Source organism: Bombina bombina, chromosome 11, assembly GCF_027579735.1.
Source record: "Bombina bombina isolate aBomBom1 chromosome 11, aBomBom1.pri, whole genome shotgun sequence".
Classification (NCBI taxonomy): Eukaryota; Metazoa; Chordata; class Amphibia; order Anura; family Bombinatoridae; genus Bombina; species Bombina bombina.
The window spans coordinates 192,070,981-192,093,499 of NC_069509.1; the positions used below are offsets into that span (position 1 = coordinate 192,070,981).

At 37.3% G+C, this 22,519-nt stretch overlaps 1 protein-coding gene across 1 annotated transcript in view; it reads left to right on the forward strand.

The window, feature by feature from the left end:
• The window catches only part of GSG1L (GSG1 like), a 174,185-nt gene that overhangs the window by 12,485 nt on the left and 139,181 nt on the right, over positions 1 to 22,519 (forward strand). Inside the window, 1 exon segment of the mRNA XM_053694275.1 lies at positions 16,785 to 16,832. Within this exon segment, the coding sequence (XP_053550250.1) occupies positions 16,785 to 16,832 (48 nt within the window).

The window sequence follows — 22,519 nt, forward strand, 5'->3', positions numbered from 1 at the left end:
CTTCTCCCCGGTTCGTTGAGGATGGATGTCCGATATTCAAAACTGTAAGTGGATCTTCAGGGGTTAGTGTTAGGTTTTTTTAAGGGTTTATTGGGTGGGTTTTATATTTAGATTAGGGTTTGGGCACTTGAAAAATAGCTAAATGCCCTTTTAAGGGCAATGCCCATACAAATGCCCTTTTCAGGGCAATGGGGAGCTTAGTTTTATTTAGTTAGGATTTCCTTTGGGAGGTTGGTTGTGTGGGTGGTGGGTTTTAATGTTGGGGGGTTGTTTGTATCTTTTTTACAGGTAAAAGCTGATTTCTTTGGAGCAATGCCCCGCAAAAGGCCCTTTTAAGGGCTATTGGTAGTTTAGTTTAGGCTAGGGTTTTTTTATTTTGGGATGGCTTTTTTGTTTTGATAGGGCTATTAGATTAGGTGTAATTAGTTTAAATATCTGATATTTTCTTTTTTATTCTGTGTAATTTAGTGTTTGTTTTTTTTTGTAATTTAGTTAATTGTATTTAATTAATGTAATTTATTTAATTGAAGTGTAATGTTAGGTGTTATTGTAACTCAGGTTAGGTTTTATTTTACAGGTAAATAAATACAAACTTGCCTGTGAAATAAAAATAAAACCTAAGATAGATACAATGTAACTATTAGTTATATTGTAGCTGCCTTAGGGTTTATTTTACAGGTAAGTATTTAGTTTTAAACAGGAATTAGTTAGCTAATGATAGTAATTTTTATTTAGATTGATTATAATTACATTAAAGTTAGTGGGGGTTAGGGTTAGACTTAGGGTTAGGTTTAGGGGATAAATAATAAATTCAGTATAGTGGCGGCGATGTTGGGGGCGGCAGATTAGGGGTTAATAAGTGTAGGTAGGTTGCGGCGACATTGGGGGAAGGAGATTAGGGGTTAATAAATATAATGTAGGTGGCGGTGGTGGCGGGGCGGCAGATTAGGGGTTAATAAGTGTAATGTAGGTGTCGACGATGTCGGATGCGGCAGATTAGGGGTTAAAAACTGTAGGTAGGTGTCGGCGATGTCGAGTGCGGCAGATTAGGGGTGTTTAGACTCAGGGTTTATGTTAGGGTGTTAGGTGTAAACATAAATTTAGTTTCCCCATAGGAATCAATGGGGCTGCATTACAGAGCTTTACGCTGCTTTTTTGCAGGTGTTAGACTTTTTTTCAGCCGGCTCTCCCCATTGATGTCTATGGGGAAATCGTGCACGAGCACGTAAAACCAGCTCACCGCAGCCTTCAGCAGCGCTAGTATTGGAGTGCGGTATGGAGCACAGTTTTGCTTTACGCTCACTTCTTGCCTGATAACGCCGGGTTTTTTTAAACCTGTAATACCAGCGATGTAAGGAAGTGAGCGGTGACAATAACTTGCAAGTTAGCACCGCACCCCTCATAACGCAAAACACAAAATCTAGCCGAAAGTGTTTTAACCCCTATACCCACCATCAAACCCACACCGCAACTACAAATAAAGTATTAACCCCCATATACCTGCCAACCCCAACATCGCAAACTACCTAATAAAACTATTAACCCCTAAACCGCCAAAGCCCACAACACAATAAACCTAACCTATCAAACGCAATAAACCTAACCTATCAAAGTATTAACCCCTGAACCACCAAAGCCCACAACGCAAATAAATAATTAAATTACTAAGCCCCCTAACCTAACACCCCCTAAATGAAACCAAATTACCTAAATTACAAAATACTAAAGTTACTATTAAAATAAAAAAACTAACACTACTTTAAAAATAAAAAATAAACTAAGTATAAATTAAAGATTACAGAAAATAAAAAACAAAATTATCAAATTTTAAAAAATTATACCTAATCCCTATGAAAATAACCCCCCCCCCCCAAAATAAAAACACCCCCTACTCTAAGAATAAACTACCAGTAGCCCTTAAAAGGCTTTTTTTGCAGGGCATTGCCCTAAGATAAACAGCTCTTTTACATAAAAAATACACAAAGTCCTCCCAAACAGTAAAACTCCCCACCCATCAAACCCCCCAAAATAAAAACCTAGCACTAAAAAACTTAAACTACCAATGCTCTGAAAAGGGCATTTGTTGGTTATTGCCCTTAAAAGGGCATTTAGCTCTTTTACAAATTGCCCACCCTAATCTAAATAACCCCCCAAATTTTTTTTTTTTTTTTTTTTTTAATTTAAATCTAACCCCCAGGTTGATACTCACCATTCCTGAAGTCTGGTGGAGAAGGTCCTATTATATTGTTGAGTTCTATCCTATGCAGTGAAGTCTTCTCCCTCTTCTTTCTTCTTCCAGGAACAATCCGGCGGGGAGCGGAGGGTGGAGCTAAAGACCGATGACCGCAGAACTGAAGACCGGGGATCCTGGAACTGAAGACCGGCGACCCTGGAACCCTCGAAGACCGGCGACTGCGGAGCCATGGAGCGTGGAGGATCCTCTTTGTACGATCGCCACCGTACAATGGATAGTGAATTCAAGGGACGCGATTAAATATGCCGTCCCTTGAATTCCTATTGGCTGATTTGATTCTTCAAATTCAAATCAGCCAATAGGATGAGAGCTACTCAAATCCTATTGGCTGTTCAAATCAGTCAATAGGATGAGAGCTACTGAAAATCTATTGGCTATTCAAATCAGCCAATAGAATTTCAGTAGCTCGCATCCTATTGGCTGATTTAAACAGCCAATAGGATTTGAGTAGCTCTCATCCTACTGGCTGATTTGAATTTGAAGAATCGAATCAGCCAATAGGAATTCAAGGGACGCCATTTTCAATAGCCTCCCTTGAATTCACTATTCAGTGTACGGCAGCGATCGTACGAAGAGGATCCTCCACGCTCCATGGCTCCGCGGTTGCTGGTCTTCAGTTCCAGAGTCGCCGGTCTTCAGTTCCAGGATCGCCGGTCTTCAATTCCAGGATCGCCGGTTTTCAGTTCCAGGATCGCCGGTCTTCAGCTCTGCGGTCATCGGTCTTCAGCTCCGCCCTCCGCTTTGCGCCAGATTGTTCCTGGAAGAAGAAAGAAGAGGTCGCCGCTTGGAAGAAGACTTCACCGCCTAGGACAGGACCTTCTCCGCCGGACTTCAGGAATGGTGAGTATCAACCTGGGGGTTAGACTTAAGTTTTTTTATATTTTTGGGGGGTTGGTTATTTAGATTAGGGTGGGCATTTTGTAAAAGAGCTAAATGCCCTTTTAAGGACAATGCCCAACAAATGCCCTTTTCAGGGCAATGGGTAGTTTAGGTTTTTTAGTGTTAGGTTTTTTATTTTGGGTGGTTTGGTGGGTGGGGGGGGTTCACTGTTAGGGGGGACTTTGTGAATTTTTAATGTAAAAGAGCTGTGTATCTTGGGACAAAACCCTGCAAAAAGCCCTTTTAAGGGTTACTGGTAGTTTATTCTTAGAGTAGGGGGTGTTTTTATTTTGGGGGGCTTTTTATTTTCATAGGGATTAGGTTTCATTTTTTTAAAAATTTGATCATTTTGTTTTTTATTTTCTGTAATCTTAGATTTTTTATTTTATGTAATTGTAGCTTAAAGGGACAGTCTACACCAGAATTTTAATTTTGACTGGACTGTTCCTTTAATTTATACTTAGTTTATTTCTTATTTTTAAAGTAAAGTTAGTAACTTTAGTATTTTGTAATTTAGGTAATTTGGGTTCATTTAGGGGGTGTTAGGTAAGGGGGCTTAGTAATTTAATTATATATTTGCGTTGTGGGCTTTGGCAGTTTAGGGGTTAATACTTTGATAGGTTTATTGTGTTGTGGGCTTTGGCGGTTTAGGGGTTAATACTATAATAGGTAGGTTGCATTGTGGGCTTTGGCGGTTTAGGGGTTAATACTTTAATAGGTAGTTTGCGATGTTGGGGTTGTCGGATTTAGGGGTTAATAGTTTAGTTATTACTTGCAGTGTGGGTTTGATGGCGGATAGGGGTTAATAGTTTAATTAGGCATATTGCGTTGTGGGGGGTTGTTGGTTTAGGGGTTAATAATTTTATTAGTTCCAATGTGGGTTTGATGACGGATATAGGGGTTTTACGTGCCGGGCTTATTTTTGGGAGGTGTGTTAGACTTTTATGGGAGATTTGATATATTTTTTTAATTTTCTTAGGCGCCGGCAGTTTCTAAAGTGCCATAAGTCACTGGCGACTCCAGAAATTTGTATTTACGCTCATTTCTGGACATTGCTAGTTTATCCGACTTACGGCACTTTATGAGCTGCCGGCAGGGTTTATTGGATACACCGATGTGCGAGGTGAAATTACGGGCGGCGCGGGTTGCAGCGCTTGCGCTGAAGCGTGCGCCGTATATGTAATCTCGGCCCAGATTAATTCTTGTGCGAAAACTTTTTTACTTTCAATTTGTAATATGTGGGCTACTCGACGTGCACAACAAGGTCACTTAGTTAACATGCGAGCGGGAGTGCTCATTTACATTCCACACGTTATCTAGCACTAAATGTATTGCTCATACGGCAGTCACTCTTATGGAAAGGACTTAACTTATACAAAGGGAAATAACAGGCTCTTTCTCACAGCATTTTATTTTAAACATTATACCATTTTTCCCTGTATGTTTAACCCTTGTGAAGGCTGATCCCAGGCTAAAGAATTGCTATTCAGTCTATCACATATCTAGAGCACTATATGCTAGCAGTCGTGCAACACTGTGTTTCATGTTATATCATTTTGAGCACTAGATGGCAGTGTTTGCGCCATCTATATCGTCAAAAGCATTGTTGCAAAACTGCTGCATAAAGTGCTCCAGATATGTGCATGCTCTGAGCCTATCTAGGTATTAGCTAACAGAAGGAAATGGTAAAGCAGATTCACATTGTACACTCTCTCTGAATCATTACAGAAAAAGGTTGAGTTTCATGTCCCTTTCATTTATATCCCTTTAATCATGCTATAATTTGCTTTGGCTGCGAAAATCTTGCTCCTGATGAGTTATTTACAATCCTCTCTAGAATCGCGCCCTTTGCTTGTTACTTTTAAACTGGCTTCTCCTGTTTTAGCTTTTATTCATTCAAGTAGTTTTCTAATTCAAACAATTTCTCTTTTTATGTATTTTAATGGCTTTGAAAAAAAACAACCAAGCTGCTATACATTGCTTTTGCGTGATAATTCCACTCATATGTACCACTCTGGAGCAAAGCATAGTCATTATTGATGGATATGCAAGTATGCAGCTGCTTTCTCGCTAGATGTGCCAACACTTTACCCGTGGCTGTGCAATTTGCAGAGGGTTAAACACGAGTGATAAAATGGATTTTATTTGTAAATGAAATGCTGCAATTATAAACATACTTTATTAATTCATATTTATGTCCTTTAATAAAAGTTATAAAACCCTTTGCTGTATGGAAATCATACAGTAAATTACAGGGCAGATTGCATGAAACTCCTCTGACATTAATTATAAAAACTCTCCTCCTTGGCTGCCAGGTTAGCCAGGACATTTTGCCCTCTGCCCACAATATGCCCATCTCTGAGGAGCAAGTCAGACACAGCGTGTGCCAGCACATACTGATGAGAGTGCTTATCAGATACATTTTCTCTTTCATATTTAATTAAAAGTCCACAGAGATCGTGAGATTATTAAAGCAACTGAATAATGCTAAAGGACCAGGCAATACAGTAGATTTGCATAAACAAACGCACAATTAAAATACAATGCAATAGCACTTAGTCAAATGAGAAGTAGATTTTTTTCTGACAAGTTTCAGTTATGTATATTTCCACTCCCCTGCATCATGTGACAGCCATCAGCCAATCACAAATGCTTATGTTTATTCTGTGAATTCTTGCACATGCTCAGTAGAAGCTGGTGACTCAAAAAAGTGTAAATATAAAAGACTGTGCACATTTTGTTAATGGAAGTAAATTGGAAAGTTGTATAAAATTGCTGCTCTATCTGAATCATTAAAGTTTAATTTAGACTTTAGTGTCCCTTTAATGTGCTGTGTAGCTTTCAGCAGGCATGGATGGTTAGCTTATAGGGTACAGTCAAATGGTGATGTCAGGTCCTGATCTATACAGGAAATGAATGCAGAATTTCACTGATGTTTGTGTACAGCGCTACTTTAAGAGAGAGTTCAGTGCTACATTCTAAATGTTTAAAGGGACACTAAAGTCAAAATAAACTTTCATGATTCAGAAAGAGCATAACGTTTTAAGAGACTTTCCAATTTACTTGTATTATCAAATTTTGCACGTTCTTTTTATATACACAATTTTTGAGGTACCAGCTCCTACTGAGCATGTGCAAAATTTCATAGTGTATACTTATACTAGTCTATGATTGACTGATGGCTGTCACATGATACAGGGGGCCGGCATTTAGTGGGGGGGGGGGAATACATTGTTAGAAAAAAAATCTACTGCTTAGTTGCAATTCAGAGTAAGTATTATTGCATTGTCTTTTCATTACGTATGTGTTAATTATGCAATTCTACTGTATTGAGCAGTCCTTTAACCCCTTAGTGACCACAGCACTTTTCAATTTTCTGACCGTTTGGGACCAGGCAGGGGTCAAGTCCTACAAAAAAAGTGTGGGAACTCTCCAAGACTTCCACCCCAAAATAATTAATATTGTTTTATACATACACACTTACACACACACACACACTGCATTTATATGTATATAATTTATACACTTTGGTTAATGAAAGCAAATTAAATCCAATGAAGGCCTTTGGGCCTAAGAATCCTCCTCTGTTACAGAGTCTCACCCACTTAAGATGTTCCATACAGTGCAGAATAATCACATAGCAGGACCACTGACAGGCTTGCAATTAGTATATTTTAGGAAGTGTTACTGCCTATTACTAGAGGATCTCACTATCCCTCTAACCAGACTATTCTACAGCTCTTCCAACCAGCATCAGCAGTGTTTCTGTTCTCTGGCAAGGGGGAACTTAGTTCCTCCTGCAAAATTAGTGCAAAATTAGTTCCTATGCGTTCCTACTGAACTTGAGCCCTGGGACCAGGGCTATTTTTACATTTCTGCGGTGTTTGTGTTTAGCTGTAATTTTCCTCTTACTCATTTACTGTACCCACACATATTATATACTATTTTTCTCGCATTTCATTGACTTTCTAAAGATACCATTATTTTCATCATATCTTATAATTTACTATAAAAAAATATAAAATATGATTTAAAAAAAATGAAAAAAAACACACTTTTTCTAACTTTGACCCCCAAAATCTGTTACACATCTACAACCACCAAAAAACACCCATGCTAAATAGTTTGTACATTTTGTCCTGAGTTTAGAAATACCCAAAGTTTACATGTTCTTTGCTTTTTTTGCAAGTTCTAGGGCAGTAAGTACAAGTAGCACTTTGCTATTTCCAAACCATTTTTTCCCCAAAAAATTAGCAGTAGCTACATTGGAACACAGATATCCAGGGCCGGATTTACATATCAGGTGCCTGTAGGCACAAAAATCTGAAGCGCCCCCCCCCCCCAAAAAAAAAACAGGAATATTTTTTTATTATTACAATGGAATTAGCACACAAAGTAATTTTATTTATGAAATGACTATATATTTTATGTAATAAACTGCTACATTTTCGTTATAATTTAATGTAATTATAAATACATTTTTAAATTTTTGTATTTGGGACAATTCAGCTTTCTTCTATTTGGGGATGGATTACGGAGTGTGATGTACATACATTTGGTTATTATTTATTGTTGAAATGCCATGAGAGTTTGTGGTCAAACAAGAGGCACAAGTAAAATACAAAGTCACTTAAAGATTGTGAAAAAAGGAGTACAGATTAAAACTGTATTATACATAATAAAAAAGAAATAATAGAGTGATGTATCAGCAGCTAAAGCATGGATAACTTACAGTGACATAAAGGACATTTACTATTGCATATGAAAAGGGACATTATAAAATGTATTGCACTATTTTAATGATGTTCATGTGCTAAAAAATACTTAATCTGCTTAATTAGTCTATCCAACTGGTTTTCAAACTGTCCTCAGGCCTCCCTAACAGGCCAGATTTTCAGGATTGCTGTGGGTGCAAGCAGGTAAAATAACCATATTTACTAATCAGCTGATTATTTCACCTGTACTCTAGTTCAGATATACTCAAAATCTGGCCTGTTAGGGAGGTCTGAGGTCAGGTTTGAAAACCAGTGGTCTATCCGCATTAATTCATTTCACTATAGGGTCTCACTGATATATAATTTCACGCCAGACCTCAAGGACACCCACTATCAACTAGTTTAAATAAATCAGATATTTTGGTCAACACTATATTTATCATTGTAAATATCAGTGTGCTTTTTATTATGTTTTTGAGAGCCTGTGAGCATTTATATTGTTTTTGGCAATCCTTTCCTGAGAGCTGATGTCTATTTGAGACTGTGGGCCTGATTATCAAAAACACCATGAAGAGTAATCACTCAAAGTCTTTGGGATTTTTTTTTCTTTACCTTATATTGTAATGTAGGTGTGTTTTCTTCACATAGAGAACCCTGCATAGTGAGAAACCTCTCTAGCTAAAGTTTTTGTTTCTAAAATTCTTTGAGGGACCTCGCTGTACTACCTAGAGCTTTAGATTATCAAGCATTGTGTTGGTTTTAGTTGGTTTGTCCATTACTTTTGAATTTATTTGCTGTTTCCCCTGTACAACCACGTGTATAAAGTCAGAACCCTGATGTTGAACATGAAGTCTTTACTTCCTTTTCAGTACAAATCCTGCACCTTATTATATTTCCAGATACATAGCTAACAAGTCTATAAAATGTAATAACACAAAGTTGCATAAAGTCTTCAGAGAGATTGACAGCACACCCAAAAAATCTGTGTGAAAAGCCACAAATTGCCTGGCTTACAATGCTTAAAATGGATTTTCACCAAGGTTGAAAGATTGTGTGAAAATTGTATTTGTTGTATGCAATACTGTATATTTATATACATTCGTTTATAGTCAAACTAATTTTCTTATCTGTATTTTATAATCGTATATAAAAAGAAGATATTATTATCTAGTCAAAGAATCCTTCAAACTTTTTTCCCTCTACCCGCTGCAATAACATGGCATACTCTCCTGACCCAAATACTTTTTAGTACCTGTGTTCAAATGTGTGACATGTCAAAGACAGTGCTTGGTCACTGACTCACTCAGGCTGCAGTGCAGACAGGTGTCTCAGGGCCAAGGGTAGACGACAGACTCCGACAGTAGGTGGAGGTGGAGCAACACAACTTCAAGCCAGAGAGCAGCAGCAATGAGCACTCAGTAAGCTCACTTTCTTTCCCGCTAGTACTTTGAGGCAGAGGGCGGAAGCCGGCATAATGTGACGTGAGCGTGACGCCGCCCGGCCAGCCCCAAACAACACACAAATCAGCAGCGATGGTGCGTGTACACGGCGCCGACCACGAGCGGCACACTCACTGACTAAGAGTCTGAGACCTCAGAGACGGAGTCAAGACTAGATGAGTGTGCTGACTGGAGAGGGTGGGGTAAGGGGGGGTGGGAGGGAGGGAACATAGCCCTCACTCACTCACAGAAAAATCCTAAAAAAAAAAAAATTAAAAAAAAAAATTAAAAACATTTTTTTAGAAAGTAATAATAATAAAAAAAAATTACACTGACTCTGTGGCGCCCCTGCTGCAATTGCGCCTGTAGGCACATGCCTACTGTGCCTAATGGCAAATCCGGCCCTGCAGATATCCATCAGGAATCCCTGAATAACCCTTCACATGTATATATTTTTTAAAAGAAGGCAACCTAAGGTATTAAATTTGGGGTATTTTGACTCTTTTCATGCAACCATTTTACCACCAACCTATGCCAAATTTTGAAAAAAAAAAGTGGTGATTTTTTGACAAAATAGCAATTTAAGAATACATTTACTGAGAACGTTAAGGGTTACTGCCATATAACACCCCAATATGTCTTCAGCATCATCTCCTGAGTACAGTGATACCACCCATGAATAGGTTTGTCAGGTTCTCAGGGAGCTAAAAGCCCTTATTTTTAGGGGGCGCATTCCAGTTTTCCAACTTGGAATTTTCACATCTGTCATCATGCACCCATATCCTATTTGGGACATTTCTAAAGTCGGCAAATATAATTTACCCCCATCAAACCATATATTTTTAAAAAGTAGACACCCTAGGCTATTTGAAAAGCTGGTATTTTAACACTTTCCATGAACTAATTCAACCACTAGTCTTTGTCAAACTTTTGGGTAGTTATTTTTTTGTGTTATTTTTCACACACGTACTTTAGGCATGGATTCTCAGTTCCTGTTATGTGTTACTGCCAAAGAACACCCCAATATTTGTCCAGCAAGATCTCCTGAGTACAGTGATACCATCCATGTATAGGTTTCTTGGGTTGTTTGGGGTTTGCAATGCCAATCTTCAGACATGTGTTTGTACATTTTTCAAATGTAACATATCTTCTTTGACTACCTTCTTTTGGGGGGCCTTTTTACATACCCCAATTTATTTGCTCACCATGAACGTGCATATATTTCAGAAGTTGAGACCCCAATGTATTGTATATTCAAGTAGTTTTCTTATTCAAAAATGTTCTCTCTTTTTATGTATTTTAACGGCTTTGGAAAAAAAAACAAGCCATACATTGCTTTTGCGTGATAATTCAACTCATATGTACCACTCTGGAGCATAGCATAGTCATTATTGATGGATACGCAAGTATGCAGCTGCTTTCTCGCTAGATGTGCCCATCTCAGCAGTGCCAACATTTTACCCGTGGCTGTGCAACGTGCAGAGGGTTAAACACGGAGTGATAAAATGGATTTTATTTGTAAATGAAATGCTGCAATTATAAACATACTTTATTGATTCATTTTTATGTCCTTTAATAAAAGTTATAAAACACAAATCATACAGTAAATTACAGGGCAGATTGCATGAAACTCCTCTGACATTAATTATAAAAACTATCCTCCTCGGCTGCCAGGTTAGCCAGGACATGCCCTCTGCCCACAATATGCCCATCTCTGAGGAGCAAGTCAGACACAGCGTGTGCCAAAAAAAATGGAGAAAGTGGCCTCTATTTATCAAGCTGTCAACCGCAAATACGCTGGAATTCCGCAGCGTATTTGTGGCGAGCCTGATTCGCCATAGTTATCAAACCCTACAGACCGGCAAAAGTAGAATTTGGTGACGTAACATACGATCCGCAGGACTCAGTCTGACACAGATCTATGGTTACGTCACTACAGATGTTCCGAACGCAAGTTCGGCACAATCTGACTACTTATCAAAAAACTAGCAGGTATGCTCGGCACTATTCCGGCCCAGCGTACCTGGTTTTCAATCTGCTGCCCTGGATGCGGCGGATGCCATAGGAATCAATGGGAGTCTGACAGCAACGAAAGCTTATGTTCGCTGCTGCCCGATATCCCATTGATTCCTATGGGAAATGTATACACCTAACACCCTAACATGTACCCCGAGTCTAAACACCCCTAATCTGCCCCCCCTTACACCGCCGCCACCTACATTATCCTTATTAACCCCTAAACCACCGCTCCCGGACCCTGCCACAACTAAATAAACTGTTTAACCCCTAAACCGCTGCTCTCGGACCCACCTACATTAAATTTATTAACCCCTAATCTGACCCCCTACACCGCCGCCACCTACATTAAATTTATTAACCCCTAAACCTAAGTCTAACCCTAACCCACCCTAACTTAAATATAATTTAAATTAATCTAAATAAATATTCCTATCATGAAATAAATTATTCCTATTTAAAACTAAATACTTACCTATAAAATAAACCCTAAGCTAGCTACAATATAACTATTAGTTACATTGTATCTAGCTTAGGATTTATTTTTATTTTACAGGCAACTTTGTATTTATTTTAACTAGGTACAATAGTTATTAAATAGTTATTAACTATTTAATAGCTACCTAGTTAAAATAAAGACAAAAGTACCTGTAAAATAAATCCTAACCTAAGTTACAATTACACCTAACACTACACTATCATTAAATTAATTCCCTAAATTAAAATAAATTAATTACAATTAAATAAAATTAACTAAAGTACAAAAAAAAACCCCACTAAATTACAGAAAATAATAAAATAATTACAAGAATTTTAAACTAATTACACCTAATCTAAAAATAAAAAAGCCCCCCAAAATAATAAAAATCCCTACCCTATACTAAATTACAAATAGCCCTTAAAAGGGCCTTTTGCGGGGCATTGCCCCAAAGTAATTCGCTCTTTTACCTGTTAAAAAAAATACAATACCCGCCCAACATTAAAGCCCATCACCCACACACCCAACCCTACTCTAAAACCCGCCCAGTCCCCTCTTAATAAAACCTAACACTACCCCCTTGAAGATCAACCTACCTTGAGACATCTTCACCCAACCGGGCAGAAGTGGTCCTCCAGACGGCCAGAAGTCTTCATTCGATCTGGGCAGAAGAGGACCTCCAGATGGCCAGAAGTCTTCATCCAGGCGGCATCTTCTATCTTCATCCATCCGGGGAGGAGCGGCTCCATCTTGAAGACATCCGACGCGGAGCATCCATCCAGACCGACGACTACCCGACGAATGAATATTCCTTTAAATGACGTCATCCAAGATGGCGTCCCTTGAATTCCGATTGCCTGATAGAATTCTATCAGCCAATCGGAATTAAGGTAGGAAAAATCTTATTGGCTGATGCAATCAGCCAATAGGATTGAGCTTGCATTCTATTGGCTGATTGCTCTATCTGAATCATGAAGGTTTAATTTTGACTAGACTGTTCCTTTAAGCCAAAATAAATAAAAGTTCAATTCATCATCTCCCACCCCAGCAAAAACTTCTGTCTCTTTTTTCCAATTGTAATGTTTTTAGTACGATCCAAAACACATTTCCAGATCATCCTTCTTTGGAAACTATTTAATATCGTGCACCAATTTGCATCTACAATAAAGTCTCCAAAAGAAAGAATTGTCACATTTTATTCCTTTGCAGCTACATTTTGTCATCTGCGCACTTTCTTACAGGATTATGGAAAAGGAAATTTTAAATTGAAATACTAATTGTCTGTACATGATTTTTATGTGCATGAAAAAAAACATACAATACAATAAGTTACCTAATTAAAGGGATAGTAAACCCCAAAAATATTTCTAAATTATTAAAAACATTGTGGAATATAAATACTTTTTGTAATTTATCTATATTAAATGATTTAAAGGGTTTACCTATATTTCCTGTTATAAAATGCAATGTCTGCCAAACCCACCATTAAGCTCATTATAGCAGCCCTATAACAGTGGTTTACTTGGGTAGAACCATCATGGTGCCCCGCATGCGCAGTTTGTTTACACCCATGACTCGCTCTATTTAGCGCTCAAGCATTAACTTCGCTTGTAGTAAGCTTTTTGCACATGTCAGATAGCGCACAAATATTACCCCATAGATTTCAATGGAGTGTGAACAATGACCCTTATTTTCGTGTAAACCCGATTACGTTTAACCAAGAGCGCTAACCCGACATGAAATATTATTTCACATTCTATTGTTTTTCACATATGTTCTATTTATTCATAAATACATATTTCTATCTATACCTATATATATATATACACACACAAATGATTATATATAGGTATAGATACTGCATATACAGATATATATAGCAATAAATACTTAGAACATATTCCCCTATGTGAAGAACAGTAAAATATGAAATAGTTACAGTAAATACAGAGTTTAACACATTATTAATAGTACAAGTTATGTAAATATATGTGCCCATGTATCATTTGTTTAAATTAGACATTGTAATACATTGTGATATAGACTGTTTTCTGTTTACTGGTACAAAATTCTAAAGTAAAGGAATTCTTTTTATTCTTTAGCATTTTTAAAGGTCTGTTTTTGCGTATTGCTTTAGTTCATGTGACTTCTCCTCCTATGGCTTCTCTTACTGATGTCACTGAAGATGAAACATTTCTGCAAATCATGAAATTCAAAGTTGGCAGAATTGCATTTTCTACGGTTGGGAGATGTCTGTGTTTGCAATACCGTTCTGTGTAGCAAGCTTTAGCTCTAATTATAATGGTATACATTAAAAAAATGTTTTATTGCTGTGTTATTAACCCTCTACTTGCTATATAGCCATATAAAATTCTTCCTCTTGTGCCCAATATTATTTATTTTTGTATTGCTGCGTTATTAACCCTCTACTTGCTATACAGCCATATAACATGCAACCTCTTGTGCCCAATATTATTTATTTTTGTATTTCTGCGTTATTAACCCTCTACTTGCTATACAGCCATATAAAATGCAACCTCTTGTGCCCAATATTATTTATTTTTTTATTGCTGCGTTATTAACCCTCTACTTGCTATACAGCCATATAAAATGCTACCTCTTGTGCCCAATATTATTTATTTTTGTATCGCTGCGTTATTAACCCTCTACTTACTATACAGCCATATAAAATGCTACCTCTTGTGCCCAATATTATTTATTTTTGTATTGCTGCGTTATTAACCCTCTACTTGCTATACAGCCATATAAAATGCAACCTCTTGTAAACATTTGATGTGTGTATGTATATATATATATATATATATATATATATATATATATAATTAACTCTTACTGAAATATTGTTAATATTATTGAATGTGTTCACATATTTGTCTGCCTAATTTTGATGCTGTTTTGTAACAATAACCATATGCTCAGAATGTGCTCCAGAGACTGGATTGTTAATATTATGGGGTAGGTGTAGGAGCTTGGTGCTGTAATCTGTATAATGTGCTATCGATAAATCTAAATTATACTATTACTATCAAATGGATGTAACTAAGTGGGCGGAACAGTTGAACAGTAGGCGCCAGATTACGAGTGGAGCGAAAAACATTTGCGCAGGGCAATAAGGGACTTATCGCGGGTGTTTGAGCCCATTGGGCTTACTGCTCGTATTACAAGTTGAAAGTAAAGATAATCGCAAATTATACTAGAATTATTACTGTGACCTCAGAGCGGTGGTTAACTGTTTTGCAAAACAAAAAAGTGTCACAAAACTCATCAAAAATGCATTACAAAGTACAGTTACACTCATAATAACTCCATCTTATAAAAATTATTTAAAAAAAAAATATTGCACAAAAAGTTATAAGAGCTCAAATATTTGAGGTATTTGAAGAAGAAAAAAAGGCACGCAAAGGCCTTTAACATTGAGATACATACATATGCATGGCTAAATATGTGTATGTATGTGTGTACATACTGTATATATATATATATATGTCTAGTATACATATGTATTTATGTACTTATATGTGTATGTATGTGTATATATACTGTATATATATATATATGTCTAGTATACATATGCATGGCTAAATATGTGTATGTATGTGTATATATACTGTATATATATATATATATATATATATATATATATATATATATATATATGTCTAGTATACATATGTATTTATGTACTTATATGTGTATGTATGTGTATATATACTGTATATATATGTCTAGTATACATATTCATGGCTAAATATGTGTATGTATGTGTATATATACTGTATATATATGTCTAGTATACATATGCATGGCTAAATATGTGTATGTATGTGTATATATACTGTATATATATATATATATATATATATGTCTAGTATACATATGCATGGCTAAATATGTGTATGTATGTGTATATATACTGTATATATATATATATATATATATATATATGTCTAGTATACATATGCATGGCTAAATATGTGTATGTATGTGTATATATACTGTATATATATATATATATATATATATATATATATATATATATATATATCTAGTATACATATGCATGGCTAAATATGTGTATGTATGTGTATATATATATATATATATATATATATGTCTAGTATACATATGTATTTATGTACTTATATGTGTATTGGAGCCATTTGCAGTTAAAGGGATATGAAACTCAAAAAATGTCTTGTGTGATTAAGACAGATCAAAAAATTCAAAGAACTCCAGCCACCATCTTCAATAAAAGACCTTTATTCTTTCATATATAGGATCCCAGCAATATATACAACGTTTCAAGCCTGCACTAGGCTCTTAGTCATGTACATGACTAAGAGCCTAGTGCAGGGGGGAGCCTAGTGCAGGCTTGAAATGTTGTATATATTGCTGGGACCCTATATATGAAAGAATAAAGGTCTTTTATTGAAGATGGTGGCTGGAGTTCTTTGAATTTTTTGGATATTGAGGAGACTTGGCAAGTCTGTCACTCCGGGCCCCATTAAAGAAAGATACAGGTGTGCTGTTTCCACTATTTTGGATATCACATTAAGACAGAACAGTCCATTTTAAAAAAGTTTCCAAATTACTTATGTTATCAAAATTGCTTAGTTCCCATGATATTCTTTGTTGAAGAGATCCCTTGGAAGGCATCTGGAGCACTACATGGCAGGAAATAGTGCTGCCCTCTAGTGGTCTTGTAAATTGATAACATTCTTGCAAAACTGCTGCCATATAATGCTCTAGCAAGAGGCCGGCTGCTAAGCTTATGTCCCTGCTTTTCAACAAAAGATACTATATCTATACACACACCTTTCAGCCCTTCCCAGTCAAACACCTTGTCGTATATAATATCACTTTAAACAATGGAAACACCACATTATTTTAAAAATATAATTGTAATTTCTTATATCTATATATCTATATGCATAGTGTTGTTGTTACAGTACAGAATACCTAAAAGTCTGTCTTTCTTTTAGGTGAAAAATGTCGAAGCTTTATTGATTTGGCACCTGCTTCAGAAAAAGGTAAATATGTTTTGCATTACTAAAGATTTCTTGTAAATGGATGTAGATTGGTTATCACGTGAATGCCCACAGTATGCTAAGGGTCAATAGTTCTTCAGTAATTAATGGCACTGTTTATTATTTTAGCAGTCTAGTTAAAGTGAATGTAAAGTTAGCTATATAAGCAAAAGTGAAACGATAGAATTGAAAAAAATCAATGAAAGTTTCATTCATGAAATCGTTATTAGATACTTATCTTCAGAGATATTACCCTATAAAAGCTACACGGCTAATAGCTGAAGCTCCGGTCGCCATTTTCAGAATTTGATTGAGAGATGAATCATCTGCAATCAACTAATCATTGTCTAACTAATCGTTTTACTTTTGCTTATATAGCTAACTTTACATTCACTTTAAATATACATAAAACCAGTTCACTGAACTAAATGATACAAATCTGATATGAAACAGACATATTGCTGGCTGGGACTACAGTAGCACTGATCTGGCCTGAGACTGGTATGAGGGCATATAATTGTCAGGAACTATATACTCATATGTATAATGTAAGATAATATACAGGTGTATGACTGGCAGGGAGTACAGACACATGAGACTGGTATAAGGGCATATAATTGTCAGGAAATATATACTCATGGGTATAATGTAAGATAATATACAGGTGTATGACTGGCAGGGAGTACAGACACATGAGCCTGGTATGAGGGCATATAATTGTCAGGAACTACATACTCATGGGTATAATGTAAGATAACATACAGGTGGATGGCTGGCAGGGAGTACAGAGACATGAGACTGGTATGAGAGCATATAATTGTCAGGAACTACATACTCATATGTATAATGTAAGATAATATACAGGTGTATGACTGGCAGGGAGTACAGAGACATGAGACTGGTATAAAGGCATATAATTGTCAGGAACTACATACTCATTGGTATAATGTAAGATAACATACAGGTGTATGACTGGCAGGGAGTACAGACACATGAGACTGGTATAAAGGCATATAATTGTCAGGAACTACATACACATGGGTATAATGTAAGATAACATACAGGTGGATGGCTGGCAGGGAGTACAGACACATGAGACTGGTATGAGGGCATATAATTGTCAGGAACTACATACACATGGGTATAATGTAAGATAACATACAGGTGGATGGCTGGCAGGGAGTACAGACACATGAGACTGGTATGAGGGCATATAATTGTCAGGAACTACATACACATGGGTATAATGTAAGATAACATACAGGTGGATGGCTGGCAGGGAGTACAGACACATGAGACTGGTATGAGGGCATATAATTATCAGGAACTACATAAACATGGGTATAATGTAAGATAACAAGCGGGTGTATAGCTGGCAGGGAGTACAGACACATGAGACTGGTATGAGGGCATATAATTGTCAGGAACTACATACTCATGGGTAGATTGTAAAATAACAAGTGGGTGTATGGCTGGCAGGGAGTACAGAGACATGAGACTGGTATGAGGGCATATAATTGTCAAGAACTATATACACATGGGTATAATGTAAGATAACATACAGGTGTATGACTGGCAGGGAGTACAGACACATGAGACTGGTATGAGGGCATATAATTGTCAGGAGCTACATCATTATGGGTATAATGTAAGATAACATACAGGTGTATGGTTGGCAGTGAGTACAGAGATATAAGACTGGTAGGAGAGCATATAATTGTCAGGAACTACATACTCATGGGTATAATGTAAGATAACATACAGGTGGATGGCTGGCAGGGAGTACAGACACATGAGACTGGTATAAGGGCATATAATTGTCAGGAACTACATACACATGGGTATAATGTAAGATAACATACAGGTGTATGACTGGCAGGGAGTACAGACACATGAGACTGGTATGAGGGCATATAATTAACAGGAACTACATACTCATGGGTATAATGTAAGATAACATACAAGTGTATGGCTGGCAGGGAGTACAGAGACATGAGATTGGTATGAGGGTATATAATTGTCAGGAACTACATACTCATTGGTATAATGTAAGATAACATACAGGTGTATGACTGTCAGGGAGTACAGACACATGAGACTGGTATAAGGGCATATAATTAACAGGAACTACATACTCATGGGTATAATGTAAGATAACATACAGGTGTATGGCTGGCAGGGAGTACAGAGACATGAGATTGGTATGAGGGCATATAATTGTCAGGAACTACATACTCATTGGTATAATGTAAGATAACATACAGGTGTATGACTGGCAGGGAGTACAGAGACATGAGACTGGTATGAGAGCATATAATTGTCAGGAACTACATACTCATGGGTATAATGTAAGATAACATACAGGTGTATGACTGTCAGGGAGTACAGACACATGAGACTGGTATAAGGGCATATAATTGTCAGGAGCTACATACTCATGGGTATAATGTAAGATAACATACAGGTGTATGACTGTCAGGGAGTACAGACACATGAGACTGGTATGAGAGCATATAATTGTCAGGAGCTACATACTCATGGGTATAATGTAAGATAACATACAGGTGTATGACTGGCAGGGAGTACAGACACATGAGACTGGTATAAGGGCATATAATTGTCAGGAGCTACATACTCATGGGTATAATGTAAGATAACATACAGGTGTATGACTGTCAGGGAGTACAGACACATGAGACTGGTATGAGGGCATATAATTGTCAGGAACTACATACTCATGGGTATAATGTAAGATAACATACAGGTGTATAGCTGGCAGGGAGTACAGACACATGAGACTGGTATGACGGCATATAATTGTCAGGAGCTATATACTCATTGGTATAATGTAAGATAACATACAGGTGTATGACTGGCAGGGAGTACAGACACATGATATTGGTATGAGGGCATATAATTGTCAGGAGCTACATACTCATTGGTATAATGTAAGATAACATACAGGTGTATGACTGGCAGGGAGTACAGACACATGATATTGGTATGAGGGCATATAATTGTCAGGAGCTACATACTCATTGGTATAATGTAAGATAACATACAGGTGTATGACTGGCAGGAAGTACAGAGTCATGAGATTGGTATGAGGGCATATAATTGTCAGGAGCTACATACTCATGGGTATAATGTAAAATAACATACAGGTGTATGGCTGGCAGGGAGTACAGACACATGAGACTGGTATGAGGGCATATAATTGTCAGGAACTACATACTCATTGGTATAATGTAAGATAACATACAGGTGTATGACTGGCAGGGAGTACAGAGTCATGAGATTGGTATAAGGGCATATAATTAACAGGAGCTACATAAATATGGGTATAATGTAAGATAACATACAGGTGTATGGCTGGCAGGGAGTACAGACACATGAGACTGGTATGAGGGCATATAATTGTCAGGAACTACATACTCATTGGTATAATGTAAGATAACATACAGGTGTATGACTGTCAGGGAGTACAGACACATGAGACTGGTATGAGGGCATATAATTGTCAGGAACTACATACTCATTGGTATAATGTAAGATAACATACAGGTGTATGACTGTCAGGGAGTACAGACACATGAGATTGGTATGAGGGCATATAATTGTCAGGAACTACATACTCATTGGTATAATGTAAGATAACGTACAGGTGTATGACTGGCAGGGAGTACAGACACATGAGACTGGTATGAGGGCATATAATTGTCAGGAACTACATACTCATTGGTATAATGTAAGATAACATACAGGTGTATGACTGTCAGGGAGTACAGACACATGAGATTGGTATGAGGGCATATAATTGTCAGGAACTACATACTCATTGGTATAATGTAAGATAACGTACAGGTGTATGACTGGCAGGGAGTACAGACACATGAGACTGGTATGAGGGCATATAATTGTCAGGAACTACATACTCATGGGTATAATGTAAGATAACATACAGGTGTATGACTGGCAGGGAGTACAGAGTCATGAGATTGGTATGAGGGCATATAATTGTCAGGAACTACATACTCATTGGTATAATGTAAGATAACATACAGGTGTATGACTGGCAGGGAGTACAGAGTCATGAGATTGGTATGAGGGCATATAATTAACAGGAGCTACATACTCATAGGTATGATGTGAGGTCACATGTGGGCATATAGTTGGCAAGAGGTTTATGGTAAAGGGTATCATCATTGGACTGGAGAGGACCCCAGTAGCTACTCTTTACTCCAATCATCTATGCAGCTGGCAGCCTTTTATTTCTGGTGTAGGAGCCTTTGGCAGATACAGACATCAGTTCTTACCCTGTAGAAGGTTCCTGATATTGAGGAGCATTCATATTGTTTTTTATAAGGTTCATTTTACACAAGAAATAAGACATCTGAATTAAACTTCTGTCTTTGGTATTTATAACTGAAGAACGAACCATCTACAGCTACTACCTTCTGTTATTTGGACCTTTAGGTATTGATGGACGGTTGTGGTTACCTTCAGACCAGGTTATGAATTATTTTTCATTAATGATGTGATATAGTTTTTGAGTACTAAAGTACTAACCTCAGTGACCAATGCTCTGTAATCTGACTTCTTGCCAAGCCTGTAATGTGTAATCTGCTTTACCATCTGTCTACACCAGTGTGAGCAATCACTACAGACACATAGGCTGGGAAACCAATTTGTGGTATTTCACTTTGTATGAGGTTCTGCCTATGGTACTTACTTGCTATGCCCAGAGGAGCGTAGGTATGTGTGCACGTGTCATACAGTGGTTTACTAACAGAATTATTTCATTGTGTAATAGCACAGAGTAAACAAATGACCTAAAGCATCATACTAAACAAAATCCCTAGGCACTAAACCCACCTTCTTCCCATTCTGCAGATGTTTACCCAAAGCTGTGTGTGTTTATGTGTATGCACATGTGTGTGTGTGTGTGTGTATATACACATAAGGGTGTGTGTTTGCACATATGTGTGTGTGTAAATGTGTGTGTGTGTACATATGGGTGTGTGTTTGCACATGTGCGTGTGTGTGTGTGTACATGTGTGTGTGTGTGTACATATGTGTGTGTACATGTGTGTGTGTACATGTGTGTGTGTGTGTACATATGTGTGTGTGTGTGTACATGTGTGTGTGTGTACATATGGGTGTGTGTATACATGTGTGTGTGTACATGTGTGTGTGTACATATGGGTGTGTGTACATGTGTGTGTACATATATGTGTGTGTACATGTGTGTGTGTACATGTGTGTGTGTGTACATGTGTGTGTGTACATGTGTGTGTACATGTGTGTGTGTGTGTACATATGGGTGTGTGTTTGCACATGTGCGTGTGTGTGTATGCACATGTGTGTGTGTATGTGTTTACATATAGCTGTGTGTATAGGTGTATGCACATATGTGTGTTTGTGTGTACATATGGTTGTGTGTTTGTGTTTATACATATATGTGTGCTTCTGTGTCTGTATGTGTACACATGGCTGTGTTTATGTGTGTAAATATGGGTGTGTTTGTATTTGTGTGTGTTTACAAATGGGGGGGTGTTTGTGTTCATATGGGTGTGTTTATGTGTGTCCTTGCATGAGTGTGTGTGCCTATGTGTACTTATACAAATGAGTACATATATATATAAGACACCACAACATCCAAAGGAGGAAGAAAAACTGGAACTCCGGAC